At 46.4% G+C, this 17,926-nt stretch overlaps 2 protein-coding genes and 1 long non-coding RNA gene across 3 annotated transcripts in view; all 3 read right to left on the bottom strand.

The window, feature by feature from the left end:
* LOC100549543 (transcription factor E2-alpha) overlaps positions 1-1,012 on the bottom strand; it is a 28,665-nt gene extending 27,653 nt beyond the window's left edge. The window contains exons 1-2 of the mRNA XM_031557085.1: positions 973-1,012; positions 530-535 (exon numbers count right to left, since the gene is read on the bottom strand). Of these exons, the coding sequence (XP_031412945.1) occupies positions 530-535; positions 973-1,012 (46 nt within the window). The remainder of the gene's footprint in view (positions 1-529; positions 536-972) is intronic.
* A 2,672-nt stretch (positions 1,013-3,684) lies between these two features.
* On the bottom strand, positions 3,685-5,911 carry LOC116217495. The gene is made up of 2 exons (XR_004162115.1): positions 5,427-5,911; positions 3,685-4,402 (listed from the first exon to the last, which is right to left on the bottom strand). It is a non-coding gene; the product is annotated as an uncharacterized LOC116217495 (long non-coding RNA).
* A 1,585-nt stretch (positions 5,912-7,496) lies between these two features.
* MBD3 (methyl-CpG binding domain protein 3) lies at positions 7,497-16,282 on the bottom strand. The gene is made up of 6 exons (XM_010724959.2): positions 16,089-16,282; positions 15,076-15,213; positions 12,560-12,650; positions 11,940-12,117; positions 10,774-10,971; positions 7,497-9,380 (listed from the first exon to the last, which is right to left on the bottom strand). Exons 1-5 carry the CDS (start codon positions 16,188-16,190, stop codon positions 10,779-10,781), a joined length of 702 nt encoding a protein of 233 aa, XP_010723261.1. The 5' UTR covers positions 16,191-16,282; the 3' UTR covers positions 7,497-9,380; positions 10,774-10,778.
* Between the last annotated feature and the right edge of the window lie 1,644 nt (positions 16,283-17,926).

Below are 17,926 nucleotides of genomic sequence, written 5' to 3'. Positions count from 1 at the left end.
CGCCCCGACAATGGGCCGCGCCCGGCGGCGCGCGTGCGCGGTAGCTAACCGGAAGTGAGGCGTGGTTAAAGGCTTTAAGCCCCGCCCGTCTACTTCCGTCACCACGCCCACTTTTCCATCCTCCCATCCTGGCGGGAAGCGAGAGAGCAGGTGGGGGAGGGGGGAGCTGTAGGATGGAGTCGGAGTCTCCGTGCTCCTCGGAGTGTTTCCTTTGTGTGTTTTTATCAGAATCACAGAATGGCCAGGGTTGGAAGGGACCTCATGGATCACAAAGCTCCAACCCCCTGCTGCAGGCAGGGCTGCCAACCTCCACATTTCATAGCAGCCCAGGCTGCCCAGGGCCCCATCCAACCTGGCCTGGAGACGCTGATAGTATGGTTGTAAATCATGGGCTATCGTGGCTGGGATAGGGGAGCACCTCCACTGTGAAGAAGACAGGCTGAGGGAGCTGGGCTTGTTCAGCCTGGAGAAGAAAAGGCTGCAGGGTGACCTCAGTGCAGCCTTCAGTACCTAAAGGGAGCCTGCAAACAGGAGGGGAGTCAGCTCTTGGAAAGGGGAGATAACAGCAGGACAAGGGGAAATGGTTGGAAGTTGAGGGAGGGGAGATTGAGGTTGGATGTCAGGGGGAAATTCTTTACAGAGAGAGCGGTGAGGTGCTGGAACAGCTGCTCAGAGAGGCTGTGGATGCCCCGTCCATCCCTGGAGGTGTTCAAGGCCAGGTTGGATGGGGCCCTGGGCAGCCTGGGCTGGTATTAAAATGGAGGTTGGTGGCCCTGCACGTGGCGGGGGGTTGGAGCTTCGTGATCCTTGAGGTCCCTTCCAACCTGGGCCATTCTATGACTCTGTGACAGGCAGGCACCAAGATACTCCCCTCTGTCTTTCTCCTGAGCTTATCTTTGTGGAAAGAAGGACAAGCAGATATCTGCAAAATAATGATCAAGTGTGGAATAAGTTAATTAACTACTGATTTACACTTAGGCAGCAAAAATTTATGTTTGTCCAGTGTTTCCATGTTTAGTGAAGCGTCGAGAAGATTGTGAACCTAAAGTGCTCAGCCAATGAGGAACTAGAGGAGAAAGAAATAAGCATCAGGAAATAGGGAATAAAAGATGTAAGACTGTTTTCCGGGGGCTCTCCTGCTTGCAGGAGTCCCGCCATTGCAATTGCGAATAAAATCTGCTTTATCAGAGATACCGTCCTAGAAAATTATTTGGATATTTCCAACAGAGCCCAGCCATGCTGTGATTCCATGCTTCTATGACCATTAAGAACCCTTCCAACCCTCCCACTGTCTCCTCCCCCTGCAGCCCCAGCAGCAGCAGTTTGCATCCCCCGGACCTGGGATGGAGATTCACCCATTCTCCCCTCTGTGCTGCAGGCCCTCCCCAGCTGTGCATCAGCTCCCTGCAAAGCATTCACCTCTCATTCATCTGCCCCACCTGGGCATTCCCAGCTCTTCCTGGCAGTGACTGCACACTCACTCACCCAAACGCTATCAAGATCAGTTATTAGCTCACCCACTGCCTGAGATACCCACCCCATCCCGCTCAAAGTCCACAGGCCCAATTCTCAAGCTTTATTTTTGCCACTTTCACACCATTCTCTCACCCCGTTCCCGTCTATGGGACCACTTCAGCCATTCGGATTGTTTTCAACTACAAGAACCCTCAGTGCCAGGCTCGGAAACCCCCACCTCAGAACCCCCCTCACTGTTTGCCCTGCACACATCCCAGTAAACATTAACTCCTGCAGGTCAGCGGCCAAACAAGCAGCACCAGCTCTGCCCTTGTGCTCCCAAGGTTTGATCCATGGGGAGGGACTTCCAGCCCATCCTTGTGATGATCCCCTTAAACTTCTCCATCATCGATCCAACAAGATAACAGCCATCAGGAGCTGCCTCCTCCTTTCCATTCTGTTTAGTTGGCAGCTGCTGCGATGCTTCATGCAATGCCTTGCTTCTCTCCTCTTGGTTACATCCCGGTGCTGAGCTCTGAGCTGCTGGTTCTGCGCGCTGCACTGCTTCCTGTCACCATTTCACCATCAGTCTGCGCTCATCCCCGCCTGCCCTGTGCTCACTGCACCTTCCCATCCCATGCCGTGAGCTGCTGAGGGCTGCAGGGCTCTGGGTTGGATGGGAGCAGCTCAACACCTGCTGCAGTTCTCCGCTAAGGGCAGATGTGGCAAAAGCAGATCTGACTGCGAGACATCTCCTCCTCACACTTCCCAAAATATTTCATTTAGTAAGCTGAATCACCCCCATCAAACCACTAAAAATAGTGGCTTTTCCATTACTTGCAATGGAACGGTGCAACCTCTCCATTCTAAGCTTCTCTTATTTCCAGAGATTGTCAAAAAAAAAAACAAAGAACCAAAAAAACCATAAAAAAGCCCCACCAAAAAACTCCTGGAGGTGGTCAAGAACAGCGGAGATGCGGCACTTGGGGACACGGGTTGTTTTTCTCAGAGGTCTTTTCCATCCTTTGTGGTTCTGTGCAGTCTGAACCGATGCCATGGTGAAGCTCCATAAGAAATGCTGGGCATGGGCTCCCCAAGTCACCCCAGCAACTGCAACAGCAGCTCCAAACTCCGTCACTTTTGCCCACGCTGTGCTCTCAGCCCTTTCTGGAAATCACTGCGTCACGTCCCACAACACCTAGGAAAGTGCCAGCTCTTATTTAAAGTGGGTTTTTTTTGTGTTTTGGGTTTTTTTTTTTTTTGGCAAAACTGGTTTCTAGATGTTATGCCTGTGCTCTGTTCCATTTTCAGCAGAAGTAGCTCATGCTTTCTTCTTTCCTTCGCTTCTTAATTTCACTCGTGACCCTAAGTTACCTTCTTTTTTAACCTGTGTAATTAGCTAGTCCTTAAAAGACTTAGCTTCATTAACAGAGAACACGGATTACATAAATTAGACAAATTCTTTAGCATAACTCCACTTGCCTACCAAAAACTCCACCACAGTGAAGAACATCTGTGGAGTTGTCAGTCAGTGGGCACTGTGGGATGGGCTGGGTTTGGTCACCTTTAAGGCTGAAAAAGACCTCTTTGATGCTGTGATTCTAAGATCCAACTTCCCTGAACACAACTGAAAGGAGAAGGCTGGCACTGCTGCTTCCAAGCCCACCTACACAATGCTTGCTTATGGTTTCCCCGTTTCCTATCAGGGCTCATTCCCAATTCCCTCTGCTGCTGCTGCTCTGTAGCCATTTGCCAAGCAGCCCCAAGTTGAGGAGCTGCCCTCAGAGATGCTGTGGGTCACAAACCTCTCAGCTGTGCCTCCAGCACAGCCCTTTGTTGGCTGCAGTCGCTGTGCAAAGAGGGCTCAGCACTGTGCTGGCACTGTCCTCAGCTGAGCATCCTCAGAACACAGCTGTCACCCAAAACCATCCCCTGCATGCATACAGGGAGTTAAGAACGCTGAACTAAAGCAAAGCAGAGGTGTAACAGCACATTAAGCCGTTTTCTGGATGTGGAAATAGATCAATATAACTACAGCAAAGTTATTATTACCACCATAGCTATGCAAGTGTAACTCCCTCCATAATTCTGAGACAGCCTATTTCAGGTCAAGTGTGCAAATGCACAACTTGCAACACCCTAGCTAGAACATTTATTCTGTTACAAAGACCAAGCCCTAAGGAGAGGATACCTGAACATACAGGGAGGGGAGAAAAAAAACCCCCACACTTGTCTCCAGCGCCTTTAATCACAGCACATTAGCCAAATGTGATACACAGGATGCAGCATTTAGGTGGGGAGTGTGTTTTGCAGTGGCTCTTCTAAGTCTTCAGGAGCTCTAACTTGACTTTCTGCACTGTTCTCCAAGCGAAAGAAAGCATGCAAACATCATGCAAAGAATACATGCTTTGAGCACAGCGCAGGAGAGGTGGTGCAGCCTGGAGAAGAACTATAAAAAAAGCCCTCGGTGGTGTGTGGGAAGGCTTAGGGGAATATTTCAGCACATCAGGAGCTGAATCACTGCATGTAGGTGGAGCCAGACAGATTGACAAGATCTGCAACTTGAAAAATGACCTAAGTCTGAGATCAATCATCTCACAAAGTCGCTGACGGAGGGAACAACAGATGGATGTGGATGGAGGTGAGGAGGCTCAATGTCAGCGTGGCGTGGAAAAAGGCACTGGGAACACACACTGTGCTGACCCCTCGTGCGACCCCAAGCACACAGGGATGCATTCTGTGCAGTGTAAGAGGCTGAGCACACCTCTTCTTCTGTTACCTTCCAGCATCGCCACCAAAACTTTCTCTCCTGCTGCAGCAGCACATAAAAAAGGCACTCTGGGGGAAGCTGTGAGCAGACGTCTCTTTGCCATGCATGAGATTAATGAAGGATGCAGCTTCCAGGTAACGACTTCTGAGAAGTTGTGGAGCAGCTCTTGATGCAAAACTATGAATTAATTGCACATCAGATAAAAGCATGAAAAATAAACGATTGTAAACCAAGCTTTCAAGTTTTACAGCCCGTCAGATCACTGCATCCCAGTCAAATCTGCTTCACAGGCTGATCCGGGACATAAAACTGTACTCAAATTACGAGCAAACCTGAGTAATAACTTCCTAATTTCCTTCAGAAAGCCCAAACTCGGCGCCTATTCATCAGAAGAGCTGTACTTTGTCCATGCAAATAAATACAGCTCTCCTCAGCCGAGCAGTTCCTGAGCTCTGCCACTAGGGACAAAGCACATACGAGGTCACTCACTGCCCTACTATTCCAGTTCTGCACGATCTCTGAGCATTTCCCTTTGTGACTCTGCACGGTACGAAGAATGCACTAAACATTAAGAGATTAATTGAATGAATTAAAAAATGGCTTGCCTTGCTTGGTAAATACAACTCATCAGCAGCCGTTGGCACTGTATCTGTATCATCAATACTCAATTACAAAGCCAGCCCGTAGCCCTGGCAATCATTTCAAATGCCATTTGGCAGGTCATGCTGGAGTTCAAAATGTTATGACTGCAAATCAGCATTTAGCAAACGCTGCTCTGTGCTGCTCTCACACACAGCAGCTGGTCATGGGGTTAAACAAAAGAGCAACGCTTTGCCCTCATCAGTTCAAGGCAACACGGCTGATCTCTGATAATCTGAGGGCAAACCTGAGCTTTTAGCTCGCTGCATCCAACCCAGGATGCTATATTCTGTTTACAGCAGGGATGCTACATATCGTGGGTCTGATAAGTTTGTGTTGTGTGCGACACCAGCCACGCACTTCATTTGATAGGGGATAATTGCACCTCTTGGACAGGATATGATCCAAAGATTTGCATGGGCATCCTGACTCCTGGAGTTTGCTCTTACGCAGCAATCCCAAATAATAGGGCTGACTGGATAGTTAATCCTAAAAACCTGACTTTTTAGGATCCCATCCTCTCTCTTCGTTTGCCCCATGCCCTCTGAACACGTTATCCTACCTTCTTTTTGAGCATCAGGCTATGTGGAACATGGAACAGGCTCTCTTTAAAGCAAGACCAAAAGGACGCGATTCAGGTGCTTGGAGATGGGTTGTCCTTTGCTACGTTCTGCTCTAGCACCTCCTGCAAAGTAGTAAAGAGTGGGAGTGAATTACAGAAATGAACAGAGGAAGCAGGAAGGCTCAGTCAGAAGGAAGCTGAGCACGTAGGAAAGATGGGGAGGGCCTTTTTGCAGCCAGGCACCTTCCACAGGACCAGCACCAAAACTCATCTGAGCAAGGAAACTTTATCAGCACAGCACACTGCCTCTTCCCTCTGCTCCTCACATTGCTGTCAGCCTGGGAGAGATCAGCTTTCAGCAAGACAGCTGCAAAATACATGTCATTTTTTCTTCCCTTTCACCTTCTTTTACACTCCCCATTCAACATTTCCTTAGTTTATACAAAGGAGCAGGAGGACAGCCTGCCAGAGCTATAGAGAAGCAGAATTACCTCCACCAGCAGCTGATAAACTGCCACTGCTGAAAAGCTTCCATTCAGCAATCTGGTTGAATGCTTTCAGCTCCCAAACGTGCCTCACTGATGGAAACACGTGTTTCTGATTTGCCACGTTCATTCCAGCTCCTCCTCTCACCCAGGAAGCAGAACAAGAGTGTGCATTTATCAGTGAATTCTCACATCAAACCTTTTTGCTGCAGAATTCCTGCTAGGAAGCCATGGGAGAGATGGAACAAAAGGCTCCACGTGCTGGGTTTAGCATGCCTGCAGTAGCAACCCAGCTGTGCCTCTCATGCCTGTTTTCTCTTCGTAATGTACTCAGTTTACAAGCAAGAAAACTCCTCCCTTCTCTTGCTCAACAGGCAGCCAAGCGAGTTGGGTTTCAGATGGGAGCTGGCTTTCAGGCAGAGCCACCGACAAGAGCTTAAACTGTACCAATACCTGTGCAAACTGGTGATTTCACTGTCATTTTTGCAGAGTAAAACTGCAAAATTCTCAAACCTCTCCTCCAAGCAGTGCTCCCTGCCACTCAGCAGGCTGCTGCTTCCAGGTGGGACACGAACCATCACAAGGAGCACAGCACTGGGCTGGTATGGCTTTTGTGAGCTCAGCAACGTGACACCATCTGCAGAAAAAGATGCATGATTGCAGCTGCACTGGGCAGAATCCTGCCTTCTCAGTGAAGATGACCACTCACAAAGCTTGGCACCATCACTGCAGATGACCAAAGCAGTCTATCAGTGCAAACACTGCACAGGACACACCTAAGCCTAATATATTTTGCCTTAATATCATTCAATTACTTTTCTTCCAAGTTTTCTTTACTTATTCACTGCTTCAAAAGATACACCTCAGTAACGATGCTCTCTCCATCCTGGCGATGTGCAGAAGGAAGGCAGATCACCGTGTGTCCCTCCATCATGTCCCAGGCTGCAATGAGAAACTCAGTGATCAGAGCAGCAAGGTGAGAAAGACAGCAAGCTCCTTTCCAAGGAACGTTCGTTTACTCACCCATTTCAGCAAGCAGGTAATGTTATTTAAGTTTCTTTGGATCTCCTGTCCTCCTTTTCTGGTACTCTGAGCAATCAGCTTCCTCCATATGAATGCAAACATATATAGGCTTTTGATTTGATGCACCAGTTGGCAGCAATTTGAACTTCTTAATTCATTCTTCTTAATCTTTGGTGCTGTCAGCTTCTCAGTCACCTGTGTTGTGGTGCTACGTAGGCTTAAAATGTATTTCCATTTAAACAGAAGTAAGCAGAGGCATCACTAGATATCAAAAGTTTACCAAAAAACCCATCAAAATAGCATCAGAACATGGTCACCACTGTCATCAGAACCCCTCCAGGGTGGGCTGTCGACTTCTAGAGCTCAGATCCAGCCCAAAACACAGCACATCTCAGCAGCCACTCCACAATGTCACCCTTATCCTCCTCTTATGGATCTCAAACACAGAGATCCAAACCTCAGAACAGAGCCCACCACAAAGATGTGAACGTCTCCCTGCCCACATAACTGGAATACAGCACACAAACTCCAAGCGGGGGCTCGAGGGAAAAAGAGAAGAGTCTCCACTTTGTGAGAAACATTTAATTCAACACAATGAATTACAAGAGGACAGTTTTACAGAATAATAACCGTAACAGACTGTTTAAAAAGGAAAATCATCCTCACTGGCTGCAGTAGAAGGTAAAGACCCCCAACACAATACCTGGTACAGCAGCAGCAAAGAATTTCAGTCTTCTTGCAGTACTCCAAATGAGCAATATCAAAAGGATTTTGTATTTTCACATCTTTAAGAAAAGTTAATACAGTATCAGTCACTTTGGCATGGGATCTTTTTCAAGGAGCTTTTAAACCCTACAGACATCACTATAGCAAACTACTCCCAAAGGTCCCTCGCTCTGACTGCTAACCATTCTCACACAATAAAGGCTCTGGGAGCTACTTTCTTCCCCAAGTTTTGGGATACCAACAACTTGTACAAGTGGTTAGTGGCACAATATTTAATCCACCACTTTATACTGTTACTCTCAGCTCAGACGTCCACGCATTAATTATGCAGTGGATACCCTAAGACTAAAATAACTTCTGCAACCTAGTCAACATATTCTCCAAGCTATACACTCATCTTCCTTCCCCTCTCCCTATCCTCCCTCCCCAGATAAAGCCCTTTTTAGCCCCAAGTTACCCCAAAATGCTCACAGTTGTACTAGAAGAGACTGAGGAATCAATCAAGGTACCCACGGTGAAGCCAAATACTTATAAACACATTAAGGCAGGTTTCACATCATTTCAGTTTTTTGGACACAAAATGCTGGTCACTTCACTGCACATGCAAATAAGAAAGGTTTAATACTTAATAAAAAGCTTTAGATCCTTTTTTTTTTTTAAAGGTAACAATTATAGAAAAAAATCAACCTTTTGCCTTGTTTTTAAAAGAGGTCAGAACATTACTGCACATGAAAGCAGATGTGTAGAAACACCTATTGGAATGGATTCCCTTCCCTCCACACACACAGAAACAGAGGTGAGGGTTCTTGGCACCAAAAGAGAAAAGAGGAAGTCTTCCTCATTGTCAGTCAGAAATGAGTAATCCTCCCATTCTGAGTTGAGAAGGTCCTTCTGACCAGAATAAACCAAAGCAAAATATACCACTGAGCGGGTATATTTATCTCACCTGTTCTGCTATGCCTGAGCATACACAGAACTCCATATGAAAACGTGCACTGTAGTGCATTTGGTATGATGTTGGAACTCAACTAAAAACCAGATTGCCATTGACCAGTTCCTCATGTGTAACTTCCCCTACTCATCAAAAACCTCAGGTGGAAGAGGCACTGGTAGTTCATCTCTGAGACTACGCTGCCAAGACCAATGTGGCCTTGCGAGGAAAATGAAATTCACTGACCTGAATTGACACATGGAATGACAATCCACAACATAAAATGACCTCCGTACAGACTGGTACAGACAGGTAGCCCACAGCAGAGCAGCCAAGGAGTGAAACGGCATCTCTCTCGCTTGCATCAGAGAGAAAGTGGTTTCTATGGGTCATCCTTAAAGGTACTTGGATAGAAAAAGCTTGAAAAACGTAGCACCTATCACTGACCCACAAAACCAAAACCAAATTAAAGAGGACAGGGTGTTTGGTTCCTAATACATTCCCTCCCACTGTTTTGCATTCCTTTATTCCCTCCCACTTTTGTTTTCCCCGTTGCCCTCCCCCTTTACAAAAAGGAGGGGGAATAGAGCTTAGTCAAGTTCCATCTTCCAAACTACCCAGCAATGAATGAACCATCAGCTTCTTGGCTTTCCTGAAGTGTACATCAAAATGCTCATAGTTGCAGCTGGACTGGTGGTGCAAGTTACTCTGCAGACACTCTTGGCTTTGTAAATAGTTGTGCTGACCCTGCTGGTAGGGTTTGTAGTGGGAATTCTTAGATGGAACTCCCTAGAAGAAAAAAAAGACCTGGTAAGTTAGGAGACACTTCTGAATGCCTTTGCAGCAGCACTGCCAAAACACCACCACTTCTTTATCTCCTGTTTTTCACCTTCAGCAGATAGTTTGTTATGGTTCTCTGCTGGGCCAGACCTCTGTAGTAGAAAGGAATGTGAGATATTCACTGTCCAAATAAAGCTACTGCTAGTCATGTGGTAAACCAGGAAATATAGAGCCCAGATGCAAGATGGTATCTCCCAAACACTGAACAGATTTCACATTACAACCAACCTTCCAGCTTCACATAAATTGTTCTTCATTCTACCTCATGCTGAAATGCAGCTGCCACTCCCTCCAAAGGGGTTTTTCCTTTCTTCTGCTGTTCATCCTAAAGATCCTTTCTTCCTCCACATTCTTGATTCCTGCCTGACAGGCTCACACCACTGGAATCTGCACAATGCAGCACCCAGGCTATTGGCTGTCCTACCTCAGAGACAGAATGCTCACTGCTTTCTCAGGCTAAAATGATCAAAAATTAAAACCAGTGTGTTCTGTTTTCATCTCACTGCATGAGGTGCCTTCCCCCCGCATTCCTGCACAGTAAAAATTTATTACTGAGAGCTACTTTGGGTTACAAGACAATAAAAAATTCCACCTGCACCTTTAAAAAGTTCCACTGTACAAGTGAAAGTCAGACAAACTTGAACACAAGAAGCAGCTCCTGATGATAACTTTAAAGGCTGCTCAGTGTTAAAGGCACATTTCTGTGAACCCTGCAGCTGGCAGCATTAAACAATTCAGTTCTTCTCAGATTCTGAACACATACATTCTTCTGTTTGCTTTCAGTTTACAAATTCCTGCCACAAAGTATTTGAGCAACTTCCCTCTTCTGTAGCCAGGTTGCCCTTTTATGATTTCTAAAAATATTTCAAATTTCCAGAAATGTGCCCTCTGATACGTTCTGCAAGTAAAACGTTTGCTGGAAAAGCAAGGGAGAACAGAGCCCATAAGGCATCAGCTGTCCTGCCTCCCTGCAAGATCCTCCTGCCTGTCACAGGTCATAATAAATAAACTGGGGGGAAAAATGACATCACAAGGCATACATTTTTAACAACTGATCCATTTTCATTATCGAATCCTTCACGTGCTACCATTCAGAGTCTGGTTGCACATTCAGCCATTCCATCTGATGCAATCTTAAGGCACAGAACACTTCATGACAATGCAAACACTCACCAGATATCACAGTCAACAAAAGATTTGATTTTTGCATGAAAAGCACGCTGTGAAAGTGTGTGCTTAGAAGCAAAGATTGGTCAATATTTGCCAGGGTTCCCCTCAGAAAACATTTCTGCCTTCAGTGAACTTCAGTAAGTTACAGTGAGAAAGGAGGCTGTCACATTACCTGGACTATACATTCTCCATTTCCTGGTCATGATCCTGTTCCTCTTCTTCCTCCTCATCTTCTCCTTCTTCCTCGCCTCCTTCTTTCTCTGTAGGAGCTTCCCCATCTCTTGCTATCTCCTCTACATGGGCCAGCATGTCAGCCATCAGAGCTTCCTCCAGCCTCTTCCGCACCTGCTGCACCAGCTCCTCTTGCTTCCTGCCCCCAAATCAACCAACATTTACATTAATTCTCAAAGCTACTTCAAGCAAAAGAAAGATTGCTCATAGACAAGGCTGGATAGAAAAGCAGGACTTGGAAAGAGTCTTCTGCAAGAGCTGCACCGTTAGAAAAGAAAAAGGCTGGCATTAAAATGAGGTTGGAAGAATCACCTTAATATCTCCATTTAATATTTCAATGTTACAGCTCCTTTTAGCTCAAAGTCACGTAATGCAATGTAAAGAATTGGTCAACAAACTGCAGTGCATGGGATTCCTATTTCATCTCAGCCACAGGAAACCAGAAAGCTATAAACAGACTGCTTTTCCTGGTCATTCATGTCTAAATCACACCCCACAAATGTCATCCTGTAGTTCAAAAAGATCAACCAGCTGAACAGTCAAAACAATTCCTGCCTTTATACACTGTTAATGAATGTGAAGGAGTGTGATTTCAGGTTTGAGAAAGGAATATACCAAAGACATTATCAGGTGCTTAAAGCTGAACCTGACCAACTTTAATTTGTTGAAGCTGCAGCTACTCGAATTGCATCCTTGCTCACTGCCACAGCAGTGGTTGATGCTTTTGGTTGGTCCTGTGCTGAAGAAAGGCTAAGATGGTGAAAATACATCTGGTGTTTTCCCAAGCATCCATTTTCTTGAGAGGTGTCCTAACCCACGTTACTCAAACTCAGACACCTTTGTCAATTAAAGGAGACATACTGATATGAAGAACAAACATGAACCTGAAACCTCAGAGTAACTGACCACATTCAAAATAAAAAACAATGTGCTTTAAGTACATGACTGTGTGAGAGCTGCCTCGTGTAATGATTTTCTTCTACTTTTCTGATAAAGACACATTCAAAGCCACGCTCCTCTACCAGAGGATTCAGCTTGCCACTGAACAGAGAGAGCACTGTTCTACTAGAGGAAAACTTTTCAAGACAATATTTTTCTGATTGATACCTAATATCTTCATCAGTCACCATAAATGCTTTGCAAAGTGGCTGTGAAGTGTTGAGCCACACGCCAGGATTCTTCTCCACGGCTGCAGACAGCTGCCCAGTGATGGGCATGGTGCTGGTGTGCAGAGCACTGGCAATGGCAGACAGGAGGGTCTCATCAGTGCAACCAGGTCCAACTCCTGCAAGGCAGAGAAGCGACCATCAGCACTGCACAACAAAGAGCGAATCAAACAGAAAGCACTACTTCAGTGTTAATGGCAGAGCTGGTAGTGTTATTTACAAAGTCAGCGCGACACAAATCTCAGTCCTAAACGGTTCTAATAGCACCTGCACAACTCCCCCCCAAGGTTATTTAAAGCCAGATCCATCCCTCATTGTGCCACGTAAAACACAGCCTGGGAGTGGAAGCGGTTTAAACAGGCACTGCTTCTGGAATACAAACAAACAGGAGCCAAGCAACTTTGCCACTTCCTCTCATTATGCTGCCGTATCCCCTATGGACAAAGGGAGGTCACAGGGCACTAACAGCTGCTGCTGGAGGAAGAGTGGTCTGAAGAGCTCAGGCACAGCACCTCTGGATCATCGCTGGAACCAACCCAGAGCTAAGGGCAGGCTGATTACCTTGTAAACCTTTTGGAAGGTCCATTGTTTTCACCAGCTCCTCTGCGATGTCAAAAGCGTTCAGCCCGCTTAATTTCTTCTCCCAGAAGAGCTGCCATGAAAGCAAGCATTGATTGGTACACAAGAAGAAATGGGATCGACAGAAACACCCGACGCTTGCTACAGAAGCAGGCAGGGCACTGCTGCAAAGGTTGGAGTCATTACAGACAGGGCTCTGCCACGCACGAAGGCAGGGAGCAAACCTCACTGCCCATCAATCCCACACCTCACCCTGGTTTATTGCCTTGAAGGCTTTCCCCCTGGGGAGCAGAACATCCCTGCTTCTGAACTGGAGCAGTGAGACAACACCGACTGCTTTCATCCAAGCGCAGTATGGGACAGCACTGCTACACTCCTATTACTCTTCTGCTCTCTCTCACATGGCACAGAACTGAAGTTAAGCAATGCAGGACTCATCTGAGCATTATTTCACTCCTCTCCTGGCATTTTTCATTAGAACTGTCCCATCTCATCCTGAATGCTGCATTACAGGTTCTCCTCAAACTTAAAGGCAAGGGAAGCCGTGGTTTGGTGGGGAGACTGATAGAAAAGCTGGGTACGCTTTCATCTCAAAATCTGCCTGTAAAAGGATGATCAATGAATAGCTGGAATGCATTTTTTCTTGTAATAAAGCAACTTTACCCAGGCAAGCAGGCCAGACACATCTCCTTTCATGCCTGATAACATCCAAGTGTAACGAGCTTCTAACTGAGAAATGAGGACTGCAAAAGCCAAAACACACTGGGGCTGGTTATTCTCTCACCTGTGACTTTCAAATAGGTGGATATTACACCAGCACATGATGGCTTATAGGAGGAGCAACAGAACTGCCAACACACACCCTTCCTCCTTAGGAAACGATGTTAGAAGCCCAGCAGCCTGGCTTTAAAATGTAACCACAATTCCATTTCAAAGAGATCCTCAATCACATTTCACTAAGGTGAGTTCTCAAGCTTGCATCAAGTTCTCAGTGTGAGATGTAAGAGTATTGTATAAGGTATTTTTAATGAAATTGCTTTCCTCTTTGTGTGATACACCTGCAAGAGTGTAAGATATCCTGCTAATTGGTACCATTGACAGCATATGAACAGATTAACGAAGCTGAACTTCTAGTTTCCAAAAGGCATAAAGATAGGCTCACGACAGGAAAGGATTCACAGAAACCCTGGTGTGAGTTCTGTGCAGGCAGCAGGCTGTCAGCTCTGGGCAGCACTAATGAACTGAGAACGCCTTCCAAAGGCAGCTTTGAACACACCAGCCTCACTTGAACCAGTGCCCAGCTCCAAAGCTGCATAGGTCCAAGCACACTCTTTGCATCCTTTCACTTGATGAAATTAAGCTGAAAGATTTCCTTTACTATTGGTTTGTTTTCTTGCTGGCAAATATACAGCATGAGAAGAAAAACAACAGGCAACTTTGTCACAGTGACATTCCAAGTGAATTTCTGATGGTACTCAAAGAGGTGGAGTCAGCCAGTAATGACAGACCCATCTGCAGGGGGTGCCATCCTGTGTAGCACATCACGAGCACCACAGAGGAACGGGGACTTCTTGAAACACAGAATTTGAACATTTTATAATGGCTGCACTAAATTGGTGATGACTTCTAAGTCTGTAGATAGGACTTAAATTAAGAGGTGGGAGCACTCTAAGCTTTCTGTAATCTCACATTACTTTGGACTCTCTGTCCAATGTTACAAACTTTAGCCATTTTATTTTGGGACTTCTCAGCAGCAAAAATCAGAAGTTAGCTCTGCAGTGAAGGACCTGGTGGATGAGAAACTGAACGTGAGCCAGCAGAGTGCTCATGCAGCTTGGAAAGCAAATGGTATCCCAGGCTCCATCAGAAGCAGGGACAGGGAGGTGATTGTCCCTCTCTACTCTGCCCTCATGAGGCCCCATCTGCAGCACTGCATCCAGGTCTGGGGCCCCCAACACAAGAAAGACAGAGAGCTGTGGGAGAGGGTCCAAAGAAGAGCCAGAAAGATGAGCAGAGGGCTGGAGCAGCTCCCCTAGGAAGACAGGCTGAGGGAGCTGGGCTTGTTCAGCCTGGAGAAAAGAAGGCTGCAGGGTGACCTCAGTGCAGCCTTCAGTACCTAAAGGGAGCCTGCAAACAGGAGGGGAGTCAGCTCTTGGAAAGGGGAGATAACAGCAGGACAAGGGGAAATGGTTGGAAGTTGAGGGAAAGGAGATTGAGGTTGGATGTCAGGAGGAAGTTCTTTACAGAGAGAGTGGTGAGGTGCTGGAACAGCTGCTCAGAGAGGCTGTGGATCCCCGTCCATCCCTGGAGGTGTTCAAGGCCAGGTTGGATGAGGCTCTGGGCAGCCTGGGCTGCTGTGAGATGTGGGAGGTTGGCAGCCCTGCCTGCAGCAGGGGGTCTGGAGCCTGCTGATCCTTAAGGACTCTTCCAACCCTGGCCATTCTATGATTCTATGATTCTTCCTTCTGGAAAAGCAGCCTCTGAGCTCCAGGCCTCACCTGCCGGGGTTGGTCCACAGCTTTCTGTGGATCACTCTTCACCTTATTGCTGGGATGGTTTGTGATCTTTGTGACAGGCTGTTTGAAGATGGAGGCCGTCTGTCTGACAGGCAGCGCCGTGTTCAAATCAGGCTTGCCCTAAGCATTTCAAAACAAAAGGAAGGAGAAAATGCCATAAGATGTTTTACATTTGCCAAAATATCACTACAGCTATAAAGAGGCACAGTGTGCAAAAGCAGCAGCACTCACGGACTTGAAAACCTGCCTGATCCGTAGCAGTGAGACTGCTAAAAAATACCCACAGTACCCCTCAGATCTCACTTAAGGCCTTTCAAACATAACCACACCTTCCCCTCTTCATCTAATTCATGCAGTTTTATTTCTATTTTGACAGAATTTAGGAGTCAGAACATTGATTTTACGTTCTGATGTGACAAGCCACCTTTGGGTCACTACACCTAGAAGTTTTGATACATTGGTAATAATTAGGAAAATCTGTTATGTTGGATTTAGAGAGCAGTTTGTGAATCCAGAACCATCCTGACCTCTCTGGTTTTATTTGCTGGCATCCACTATTGAATTACAACAACACAGCAGGAATCAAGCTCTTCTTTTCTACAAACCTTCAGTTCTTAACTTCTGACAGCACTGATGACCATCAGGTTGGACTAGATGAACTCAGTGGTCTTTCCAAGCTTAACACTGAGGTTTCACAGCACAACTGCACCTTGAGTTACAGGACAGGAATCCTTGAGGATTCTGCACCTTGAGGAGGACAGGAATCACGCCCCTAAGATCTGCCCTGCTCACCTGGGAAGGGCTGTGGGACAGGCTTTGTTCTCGAGAATGCAGACATACTACCTGCTAAACATATTTCTTTATGAGGTGTAGAAAAGGACCAAGGACAAACGCTGCTCTGAACCATGCTGTGTGCTAACTGGTCCATAAACTCTTTGTACCCATCATCCACAAGGTGCTGCCTCCTCACTTCATCCCAAAGGTGAACAACTTACTTTGGCTTGGTTGGAACAGTCGTAGCGCATCCTCTGCCTGTTCTTGTTCATTTTACTCATCAGCATTTTCCCCGTGCGGAAGTCAAAAGTGCTCAGGTCCATGGAGCTGCCCAGGTAGCGAGCCAGCTGGGGTTTGCTGCGGAACTTCTTCCCACTGGGGCTGGAAAAGCACAGAAAAAGAGATCAGGAGGGAGAATGAACCCCTCTGCACTTCAGCACAGCGGCTGTTTTAAGTTTTGTTTCTCTTCCTGAGCTCACGCTCAGCTCAAGATGGGTATTGCTGCACTCATGTCAACTTCTCGTTGTTGTTGGGAGAGATTAATGGAGCAGAACTTGTTGGGATGTGTTGGAAACAAAATTTAGACTACCTATAAATTAACAGCATAATTAGCAGAATAACTGGAAACGATGGCACAGAGGCAGCTATCGCTCAGTCGTCTCCAATAACAACACCTGTTTCCAAGGATAATCTCATTGTGTGTCTGAGGTACCATAAGTCCTCCCCAGACTTTGTTGTGCAGCAGCAAGGAGGAAGAAGTTCGCTGCTAAGGTGCAAAGCAATGAAATGCAACGCTTAACTGGTGCGAGAATAAAGGTCAAAACCTTACAAAGCTCTCAATTAATGGCAAAACAGGAGAGATTTGTTTTACACACCTGATTTTACACGGGACACTACAAGCTGGCAAGCGCATGCAAACCACTCCAACTCTTGTTTTATTTTAATAACAGCAGAGCCCTTTGCACTGCTACAAAAAGCACTAATTGAGCCCTTTTGTGTTTCGTGCATAAAGCAAAAAGCAGTCAATGCACTGCGACTGCAGCGAGAACTACAGACACTGAGAACTACAGACAGTGAGCACAAAGTCGTCCTCACATCTCATTTAGCATCACAACAATGCTGCTTTATTCTCTTAATTTCTCTCCTTTCTGTTACTTTGCATCTTTAACGTGCCAAGCACTTTGTTTCCTGAGGAGCAGAGGACAGCAGTGTGCATCCAGCAGGCAGGGTGCACACACATGCAGTCTGATACAGGCTCTCACGTACACCCACTGCACCCAACGCAGGTAACAGGAGTGCAAAACACCAAAAACTCCAGTGGAGCCCTCCCCACGTTTGTCTGTTTCCTTCTATCACACAGCAGTCAGCAGTGTTAGGACAGATCAGTCATATCACGTGGGAGCAGGATTATCTCCAAGTGCGTGCTGCTGCTTTTGGGTCGAGGTAACCCCAGATTACACACATTACAGACTCCATTTGCTCCCCTAGAGGAGGGAGAGAGGTGTTATCAGCACAACTTACACCCGTTGGACACAAATGAGCACGGATGAGGTTTCAATGCCTTCTGGAGCCAGTTGGAGATCTGTAATTAAGTCACCTTCTGTTACTCCTGAAGCTAGAAACACAGCTTCTTGCTCATAGATTTCTACTAAAAGGCCAAGAATAACTGGAAATAATGAAGCTGTCACAGGCAGAGGGAAGCAGCACTGTTTCAGCAATGCAGAACACCCCCCAGCGCTGCGGTGCTGAGATGCTAACAACCTCTCTGGGGTCTTCTTTAGGGTAGCTCAAAGGAAAACGTGTTTTTCCACCATATTATCTACTTCTTTGAAAGCTCCAGAGCAGGACAGTCTGGAAAAAAAAGGAGTGTGAGCACAGGATTTCTAGTCCCATGGTAATGAATGGCAGGAGCAAGTCAATTAGTCTGTATAGGGAAGGGAAGGGAAGGGAAGGGAAGGGAAAACCTCTAAAAGGAAATGGGGAAGATGCTGGAAAGGAATAGGATGGGATAAGTACTGGGAGGGAAGGGAAGGGACCAAGTGATTAAAAACTCTGAAGA

The sequence above is a fragment of the Meleagris gallopavo genome, chromosome 30, assembly GCF_000146605.3.
Source record: "Meleagris gallopavo isolate NT-WF06-2002-E0010 breed Aviagen turkey brand Nicholas breeding stock chromosome 30, Turkey_5.1, whole genome shotgun sequence".
In the NCBI taxonomy this organism is placed as follows: domain Eukaryota; kingdom Metazoa; phylum Chordata; class Aves; order Galliformes; family Phasianidae; genus Meleagris; species Meleagris gallopavo.
Note: the sequence above shows the minus strand (reverse complement) of the source record. Positions and strands in the feature narration are given on the sequence as shown.

What these genes read in the sequence shown, in the direction of transcription:
- MBD3 (XM_010724959.2), bottom strand. Translation starts at nt 16,190, where the DNA reads ATGGACCTGAGCACTTTTGACTTCCGCACGGGGAAAATGCTGATGAGT. An exon ending in ACTGTTCCAACCAAGCCAAA is followed by an intron (nt 15,214 to 16,088) that starts GTAAGTTGTTCA and finishes TGAAATGCTTAG; the next exon opens with GGCAAGCCTGATTTGAACAC. An exon ending in GTGACTGATGAAGATATTAG is followed by an intron (nt 10,972 to 11,939) that starts GTATCAATCAGA and finishes ATTTGGGGGCAG; the next exon opens with GAAGCAAGAGGAGCTGGTGC.